The sequence below is a fragment of the Saccopteryx leptura genome, chromosome 6 (assembly GCF_036850995.1).
Source record: "Saccopteryx leptura isolate mSacLep1 chromosome 6, mSacLep1_pri_phased_curated, whole genome shotgun sequence".
NCBI classification, from domain to species: domain Eukaryota; kingdom Metazoa; phylum Chordata; class Mammalia; order Chiroptera; family Emballonuridae; genus Saccopteryx; species Saccopteryx leptura.
In genome coordinates, this window is record NC_089508.1 from 192,314,434 (window position 1) to 192,323,903 (window position 9,470).

The 9,470-nt window shown below is 51.2% G+C and overlaps 2 protein-coding genes across 6 annotated transcripts in view; one reads left to right on the forward strand and one right to left on the reverse strand.

Moving 5' to 3' along the window:
- Window positions 1-9,470, reverse strand: part of LOC136376350 (zinc finger protein 1 homolog) — a 172,870-nt gene that overhangs the window by 128,467 nt on the left and 34,933 nt on the right. The gene's annotated exons all lie outside the window — the stretch shown is intronic.
- LOC136376342 (putative postmeiotic segregation increased 2-like protein 3) overlaps window positions 1-9,470 on the forward strand; it is a 182,649-nt gene that overhangs the window by 15,665 nt on the left and 157,514 nt on the right. For 2 of the 5 annotated variants that reach the window (XR_010746168.1, XR_010746170.1), the window contains exon 6: window positions 167-1,595. Coding sequence is in view for 1 of the 5 variants with exons in the window: in XM_066342306.1 (XP_066198403.1) it covers window positions 444-490 (47 nt within the window). In the remaining 4 variants the exon portion in view is untranslated. Of the gene's footprint in view, window positions 1-166; window positions 1,596-9,470 lie in introns of those variants that run through there. The other 3 variants (XR_010746169.1, XR_010746171.1, XM_066342306.1) reach the window with 3 other exon arrangements.

Consider the following 9,470-nt stretch of genomic DNA (forward strand, 5'->3'; position numbering starts at 1 on the left):
GGCTGCGGGAGGGGAAGAGAGAGACAGAGAGGGAAAGCGCGGCGGAGGGGTGGAGAAGCAAATGGGCGCTTCTCCTGTGTGCCCTGGCCGGGAATCGAACCCGGGTCCTCCGCACGCTAGGCCGACGCTCTACCGCTGAGCCAACCGGCCAGGGCGGCTGTATTAGGTTTTAAAACTTCTGTGTGTCAAAAAAGACACCATTAAGAAAGCAAATAGGCAAACTAAAGTGGGGGGGAAGAAATTGCAATTCACACATGACTGCAGCCTTGAGTGCAGGGGGCTGGGAAATGTTTCTGGTAAGAGGACCAGCAGAAAGTGTTTTGGGGCTTTGTGGGCTAGATAGCCATAGCTATTCAACTTTTGCTACTGTATGGTGAAAGCCATATATAATTTATAAACAAACGAACACAGCGATGTCCCAATACAACTTGGTTCACAAACAGGTGCCAGTCTGGATTTGCCCTGCAGACCACAGTTGCTGACCCCCTGATCTAAGATATAAAAACACCTACAAATCAATAAAACATTAGAAAATGATTGAAAGACTTGGACATCCATTTCACAGAAGAGGACAGCCAGACGTGACAAGGTATGTGTATTTTATTAGTAATCAGGAAAACGCAAAATTTATACATACCAGGTGGTACTAACTACCCAGCCACTGAAATTAGGATGAAAAAGCATCAGGTTTTGGCAAGAATGTAAGCAGTAGGAAGTTGATGCTGCTGATGGTGTTGCCAATTGATAAAACCATTTTGGAAAATCAGCACTTCAAGCTGAACATGTGTGTATACCCTTTTAACCTAAACTAGCAGAAATGCTGATGTATGTCCACTGTGCATGTGTATGTCCACCAAAAGACATGTACTGGGATATTTGTGGTGTAAAATGCAGAAAGCAGCGCTATCTGAAGGCATATAGGCAGGTTGAGTGGACCTCAGTGCTGTGTTTCCGCTCAGAATGCTGTAAAGCAAAGGGAAGGAAAGAACAGGAACACAGCTCAGTTTCACAAGCAATGCCGAATGAAGGAGTCCAGACAGAGACGTGAACGTCATGTATGATTCTGTCTATATACGTACAGCCCAAGAACAGGCAAGGTTGGCTATGAAGTTAGAAATCAGGACAGGTTAGCCTTGGCGAAGGCTGAAAAGAGGAATTTCCCTGGTGCTGGGTAACATTCTGTTTTCAAATCTGGGTGCTGAATATTTGAGTGTTCTGTGCACTCAAGATATGTGTTTTTCTGCATGTGTATTCTACTTCCATCAAAAGTTTTTAAGTCACAAATGTCTATCATTTTTACTCTTGCCGTATTTTTCTAGATGCATATGAATATCTTACAGGACAGAAATTAAATGGTAGCTTTTGCATAATTCCGTGCAGGAAATACTCTTTACAGTAGTTTTAATGGCAACTACTAAGATTTCCTACACTGTGACCATGACGTTTAGTTAATATAATGTATATTTTAAGTAAAATATTTGAAAGGCAACGGGGCTGTTACATATTTTGTCATCCTACCCTTTGTATATAAAAATGGGTCTGTACTGCCTCTTCAATAAAGAACTAATGTGTGCTAACATTTTATACTTTCTCAAACGGTTGTTCACATGTCTGTTGTTTGGGGTGCATCGTTACCCAATCACAGAGGAGAACTTTCCTTAACATAAATACAGTGGTGAGTTGGATTTGATGAAAAAGTGTATTTAAAATTTTTCAGGTGATCCTTTCAGATACACAGTTAAAGCACAGGTGTGAATAAATGAAATGGTTAACTAAGACATCACTAAAAAGTTATAACTCTTGCCTGACCTGTGTTGGTGCAGTGGGATAAAGCATCAACCTGGAACACTGAGGTTGCCGGTTTGAAACCCTGGGCTTGCCTGGTCAAGGCACATTTGGAAGTTGATGCTTCCTGCTCCTCTCCCCATTCTCTCCCTCTCTCCCTCTTTCTCTCTCTCTTTCCTCTCTGAAAAGAAATTGAATAAAGTCTTTTAAAAAAAACTAATAGGGTTGATATGATGTCTGTACGTAATTATAAAAAAATTACAATTCTTGATTGGGGAGGGGTGGGGTTCAGCTGATGGCGTAAGAGGGACGAGTGGCACCGTTCCATGGAGCAGACCGTGTTGACTTGGCTCTATTTCCCCTTTCTCATGCTTGACTGGGAAGTGTGGACGTGTTAACTGCGCCTTGCTTGCTGACGGGTAATGAGAGCGTGTCCCTCGGAGGTCTGACCCCCCATGTCGGCTGCCTGTTCTCAGTCCACTGGGCTTAGCCAGGAGGCGAGTGATGAAGTGGGGCTCTGGCTCCCCTTCCACATGGCCTGCTCCCGTCATCATGAGGTCCTTTCTGCCATCCCCATATTTACAACTGCTCAACATGGGGTCAGGTACCTTTCCAAACTTTTCTCTAAACTCTCTTTAATAGATCAAAAGACAATGTAAGACCACCTACCTTAAGGACTGAAGTTCACCCACTGTTCCTTTTCCATCCACATTAGGCCCAGATAGGTAGGTTGTCCATCCAAACCGGCCCTTTAATGAGGGGAAATGTATGACACGTGGCACCACAGTGTCAGAGTACTGCCCAAATTAAATTAGGGGATGACCACAAAGAAACGCAACAAAATACAGAATTCTCCCCAATATCCACAGTGGTAATCACAGCAAAAAAAAAAAAAAAAAAAAAATTCCACTTCACGTCAAAGAACTTAAACTCCTGTAGTTCCTGTCAAATTGGTGAACTGCCATTGAATTGCTTACTTGTGCGTCAAGGGTGTGGAGTGGAAATAATGTCAAAACTCCTCTGCGGGAAAACAGGCCAGTTGTCTCTGGAGAAGTTGCGGCAAGTGAGAGTGAAGATCCCGGTGCAAATAGCGTGGCATCGCTGAGCAAAACTTGGAAAATGCATTCTTTTTTCCTGCGCTTTAGCCCCCGTCAAGTCCTTGCGGGCCCTGACAATGCGCTGGACCGGGGAGGAGAGCTCAGCTCAGGGCTGAACGCAGCGTGGCGGAGTGGGGTCCGTGGACCACGCGGCTGGTGTGCAGGTGGAGTGGGGTCCGTGGACCACGCGGCTGGTGTGTGGGTAGAGTGGGGTCCGTGGACCACGCGGCGGGTGTGCGGGCGGAGTGGGGTCCGTGGACCACGCGGCGGGTGTGCGGGCGGAGTGGGGTCCGTGGACCACGCGGCGGGTGTGCGGGCGGAGTGGGGTCCGTGGACCACGCGGCTGGTGTGCGGGCGGAGTGGGGTCCGTGGACCACGCGGCGGGTGTGCGGGCGGAGTGGGGTCCGTGGACCACGCGGCGGGTGTGCGGGCGGAGTGGGGTCCGTGGACCACGCGGCGGGTGTGCGGGCGGAGTGGGGTCCGTGGACCACGCGGCTGGTGTGCGGGTGGAGTGGGGTCCGTGGTGTGCAGGTGGAGTGGGGTCTGTGGACTATGCGGCTGGTGTGCGGGCAGAGTGGGGTCAGTGGACTATGCGGCGGGTGTGCGGGTAGAGTGGGGTATGTGGACCACGCGGCTGGTGTGCGGGTGGAGTGGGGTCCGTGGACTACGCGGTTGGTGTGCGGGCAGAGTGGGGTCAGTGGACTATGCGGCTGGTGTGCGGGTAGAGTGGGGTCTGTGGACCACGCGGCTGGTGTGCGGGTGGAGTGGGGTCCGTGGACTACGCGGTTGGTGTGCGGGCAGAGTGGGGTCAGTGGACTATGCGGCTGGTGTGCGGGCAGAGTGGGGTCCGTGGACCACGCGGCGGGTGTGCGGGCGGAGTGGGGTCCGTGGACCACGCGGCTGGTGTGCAGGTGGAGTGGGGTCCGTGGACTACGCGGTTGGTGTGCGGGTGGAGTGGGGTCCGTGGACCACGCGGCGGGTGTGCGGCCGCAGTGCTCCTCCACGCCTCCCCCCACCAAGCTTTCACAACAGCAGAAGTTTGACGTCTTAGCAAGGATTTTTTTTTTTTTTTTTAAGGAGGGGGAATCTTTGTAGCACGGTGATCGGAAGTGGTGCACAAACGTAGGCCGTCAATCCCAGCTTGCTACAATTGGGTTCTGGGGCGTCTGTGTCCTTCATGAACCCACACTGAGAAGGGGCCGTGCGGCCGGCCTTTCCTCCGGCCGAGATCACAGGAGCTCCCAGGAGAAAACGCATTCTGGCAGAAAGACCTCTGGGGACCCAGCCACTGAGAAAGGACACAGGGAAAGTGGTCTGTGCTAAGTAAACATTCTCAGAGACACAAGAGTGTGTCTGGTGATGTGAAGTAGAAATAAGCAGTTCCAAAGAGGGCGCGTATTTAGTATAGACAAAGATTCATGTCCTTTGTCACTCAGCTTCCAAGGTAGCAATTTTTTTCTGCCTAATATTGTGAGGTGAAATCAGACAAGAGAAAAAAATAAAGATTCAATAAATTAGGTGAGCCAATGGTTAAAGATACTGTGTGGGGAGAGGTTTTGCAAGAGGCTTCAATAAGAATAAAGAACATGTGACATAAAGAAGGTAGAAGTAGTGCCTGACCAGGCAGTGGTGCAGTAGATAGAGCATCGGACTGGGATGCGGAGGACCCAGTTCGAGACCCTGAGGTCGCCAGCTTGAGCGCAGGCTCATCTGGTTTGAGCAAAGCTCACCAGCTTGGACCCAAGGTTGCTGGCTCAAGCAAGGGGTTACTCGGTCTGCTGCAGGCCCACAGTCAAGGCACATATGAGAAAGCAATCAATGAACAACTAAGAAGTCGCAACGCGCAACGAGAAACTGATGATTGATGCTTCTCATCTCTCTCCGTTCCTGTCTGTCTGTCCCTATCTATCCCTCTCTCTGTCTCTCTCTCTCTGGAAGAAAAAAAAAGAGAGAAGGTAGAAGTAGAGATTTCAACAGGATACCAGGAATCTCTGAAGTGAGGGAAAACCCCACAAAGGGGAGGAGCTACTTAGAGGGGAAGAGACTTAATTTTGTATATGGAAAAAAACCAGAATGACCTCAAAAGAAAGGTTGATGCTCCAAACAAGAATGATATGGAAATATCCATACCTCATTAAAGTTAAATAGAAGGATATTAAAGATAAAGTTTTGAAAGTTTCTATAAAGAGGCTATCACTCAAAAGATAATTTCCCATCTTCTATTTTTAGCTATTTCAGAGTAACAGAAACCAGATTTACCTTCCGGCTTAAATAACTTTAAAAATGGATACAATGGATGAAATCATGTCATTCAAACATTGGACATCAGGTATGGGACAGTGACCCGTGAGAGAAGAAAAACAAAGTGATCCCTACGATTGTTTCCATAGTTCCTGGAGAGACTTTGTAGGCCACAGAGCAGGGAAGGGCACCCCAAGCAGTTAGGTGGTCTCCCTTGGGGGTCCCCCTAAGTTGAGGCTCCAGAGTTGAGAATTCAGGAAGACAGGGACCTGGTATGCTCCGGACGGAGTGCTGAACAAGAGAGAGCTGCGTAGAGCTTTGAGACCATGACACGTGAGAACCCCCAAGCCCAGGGCTTCTGGGACGGCCATGCCTCAACTGAGGGTTGGGATTCACTTATGGGAACAGGGACAAGACGGTGCGTCTCCAGGGTCTTGCTCAACAAATAGAATGGTGACTTTGGCTAGGAATCTGGCTTACAGGGACGTGTAATACGGTGAGTGGAGACTTGTCGTGATTCCAGGGGTGTAGTGAAGGAATGAGGGTGTGGCTGTGTCGTGACCATTGTAAGGCGGGGCAGGGTGTGTGTAACAGGGGGCGGGCGTGGCCCTGGAGGGCGTGGTCAGTGTTGGGGGCGTGGTTTGGGTTCTAGCTGCAGCCAGAGCTCCAGGGGCCGCTCAGGCAACTTTCTGGATCTAACTGTTTTTGGGGAGCCCGAGGCCGGTGACCAGGCTGTGGGCAGGTGAGAGATGACAGGCCTGTGCGTGAGGGCCGGACCTCTGGGGCGGTGAGCCTACCACACAGAAGGGGAAAAGGGGGATCGGAGAGGGGAGTAAAGGGGTTGGACAGGGTGGGCGGAGGCGTCCGGATAACGGGCGGGGCCTCTGCCCGCCCAACCTTCACCTCCTCACCCCTCCCTGCAGCTCTGCCTGCTTAGCCATGTGGTGCCCACTGGTCCTATCGCTGCTTCTGCTCTCTGTCACCCGCGTCCCCATCGCCACTGCCCCTCCCATCCGGAATGCCAAAGCCCAGGACGTTCAGCTGGGCCTGCTCCAAGGTTGCATCCACTTCTTGCTGGGGGTCGGGGTCGGGGGTCGGCGTGGGGAGCAGACAGCAGGAGAGGAAGTCAGAGGGACCCAGGGAGGGAGAGATGGAGACAGAAGTCAGAGGGACCCAGGGAGGGAGAGATAGAGACAGAATACAGAGTGGGGGCAAGCAGGGCAGAGAGGGGCAGGAACAGCAGACAGTGTGACAGACAGAGGCCAGGCAGAGGAAGAGGAAGAAGACAAGGGGGGCGGGCCGTTTTGGCCCAGAGGGTCCGAGGGTGGAGAAGGAAGGGGAAGGGACACAGGATCTGCAGGAAGAGCCATCCAACGCTCAGACCGCTGCCTGCGAGCCTCCTGCGGGCCTGCTGCGGAGCAGGGACTGCTGCCTCCTGACGCAGGGACTTCAGAGCCTCCCCAGGAACTGGCACCACACAGAGGACCAGGGGCACGGGCTGGGGAGGGGGCAGCGCCCTTTCTAGTTCACACCAGGAAGCTCTCCTGGAGCCCAGCTTGTTTTTTTTTTTTTGTTTTGTTTTTGTATTTTTCTGAAGCTGGAAACGGGGAGAGACAGACTCCCGCATGTGCCCGACCGGGATCCACCCGGCACGCCCACCAGGGGGCGATGCTCTGCCCCTCCGGGGCGTCGCTCTGTTGCGACCAGAGCCACTCTAGCGCCTGGGGCAGAGGCCAAGAATCCATCCCCAGCGCCCTGGCCATCTTTGCTCCAATGGAGCCTCGCTGCAGGAGGGGAAGAGAGAGACAGAGAGGAAGGAGAGGGGGAGGGGTGGAGAAGCAGATGGGCGCTTCTCCTGTGTGCCCTGGCCGGGAATCGAACCCGGGACTTCTGCACGCCAGGTCAACGCTCTACCACTGAGCCAACACGCAGGGCCCCAGCTTGTTCTTCACCAGGTGCCCAAGCTAGAGGAAACAGACACCCGGCAGAAAACCTGACCCCTGCCCTCTGGCTGTCCTTCCAGGTCATGAGACTGCTGCGTGGAAGTGCAGCCCGGAGGCCCAGGAGTGGGGCCTGAGGCTGCGTGAGAGGCATCAGGGCTCCTCAAGACGGGCCGCCACATGACCCACCCCCAAAACCCGCTCCTCGGCCCCTCCTGGCCTCAGCATCAGCCACAGTGGCTGAGTGTGGACATTAGAGCACTGGTAGGGGATAGGCATGTACCCTCAGCAGGCCCCACCGCCAGCTCCATTTAGAAATAAAGTTTGTTCTTACAGGTAGCTGTGCTGTTTCCTTCCGAGCTCACCCCCAACTAGAAAACCAGTTCTTTCCCTTTACCTAATCCTTTCAACCAGCTCCCAAGGCCAGGAAGTGCTGCACCATGCCGACCAGAGAGTGTGCTCACATTGAGTTCTCAAACAGTGTTTGCTGTCAAGAACTAGACATGCACATAGCTGAGCCCACTGCGCGCTGTCTGGACGGACACCCTCCCCGATGCTGCGGCCTCACTTGACTTCGGAGCAGCAACCGCAAGAGGTCATGCTGAAGGTCATCGGCTCAAAGCTTCCGGTCCAGGAGAAACCCAGGCCAACCGATCTAGTAGTCTCCCGAAGCTTGTCGTCAAGACTTCAGGAAATGGTCCCCTGTAGGTTCTGGCTCTGTCCCCGAGTAAATCACTTGGAATGGGGAGGACGCTTCGCTCTTGGACCCACAGCGTCGTGGGGTTTCCCTCGCCTCACAGATATTCCTGCGGAGACGCCCTCTTTTAGGGGCTAAGTTACACAAAGGAATAAACAGAGCTCTTCAGAACCTGTCTGCTCCGCTCCGGTGCCCCCGCAGAGCCCGCAGGCGCAGTCAGCGACTGTTAGGTCACTGGCACGTGGCTCTTCCCCAGGTCATTGTGGCATCGGCTGTCTCCACGCTTCTCTTCACTGAAGTGCCACTGTTTGCTATCCATCTGTTTGCATCGACCATATTTGGGGTGATTAATGCCCACTCATCTGAGAAGAAGATGCCAGGAATTCAATTTTCATTCCCAACGTGTTTTTCACCGGGGGTGGGGGGTGGGGGGTGGGGGGGAGGTGGAGGGTGGGATCTGGAAACAATTTCACGCTGAGGGCAGCACTTTTCTCCCAGGCCTCACATTTCCAGAGAGGAGTTGTTACATCCGTTGACACCAGACACAAGAACAAAACTAATGTAAGGCGCTAACAAGCAGAGTTTGCCTTTAGGGAAGAGGGAGGTCCATGGTGAGGGGATGAAGAGGATTTCTGGAATCCTGGTAATGTTCTATTTTTTCCACTTTGTGAAATTTCATCCAACTCTGCCATTATTTTGTGCACTTTTCTGTGAGTCTATTCTATGTCATTTTTAATGTTTATTTTTTCAGTGATGACTAATGCAAAAACAAAATTGGATTCCTACCCACATCTTACAGGATAAATTGCATATGGATTAAACATTTAATGGGTAAAAAAAAAAAAAATCAAAATATAAGTAAGAAGAAATCATAGGCAAATATATTTTTTTATTTAGAATATGGATAGTCTTCCAAGTATGATACAAAAACCAGAAGCAACAAAAGAAAATATAATTGACTACACTGAAAAAAGAAAAATATTTCTCCGTGGCAAAATCCACTGTAAACAATATCAGAAGAGAAATATCAAACCAGGAAATTAAAAACAAGTTATAACCAATAGGAAAAAGAGCCAAAGGTAAACAAGAAAAAAAAAAGACAGAATAAGAATAATCAGTGCCGGCCCTGGCCGGTTGGCTCAGTGGTAGAGCGTCGGCCTGGCGTGCAGAAGTCCCGGGTTCGATTCCCAGCCAGGGCACACAGGAGAAGCGCCCATCTGCTTCTCCACCCCTCCCCCTCTCCTTCCTCTCTGTCTCTCTCTTCCCCTCCCGCAGCCGAGGCTCCATTGGAGCAAAGATGGCCCGGGCACTGGGGATGGCTCCTTGGCCTCTGCCCCAGGCGCTAGAGTGGCTCTGGTAGCAACAGAGCGACGCCTCAGATGGGCGGAGCATTGCCCCCTGGTGGGCGTGCCGGGTGGATCCTGGTCGGGCGCATGCGGGAGTCTGTCCGACTGTCTCTCCCCGTTTCTAGCTTCAGAAAAATAAAAAAAAAAAAAAAAAAAAAAAAAAAAGAATAATCAGTGCTAAAAAATATAAATATATATTTTTAAATATAAAAAGGTCAACGTTACTCATAGAGAAATTCAAATTAAAATTATCCTGAGCTACTGCATTTCTATCGAATTATCAGTGACAAAACAATGTCTTCTTACTGTGCTGGTGGCGGTGTGGAGAAGCAGTTACATTCATACATTCCAGATGGAGACACAC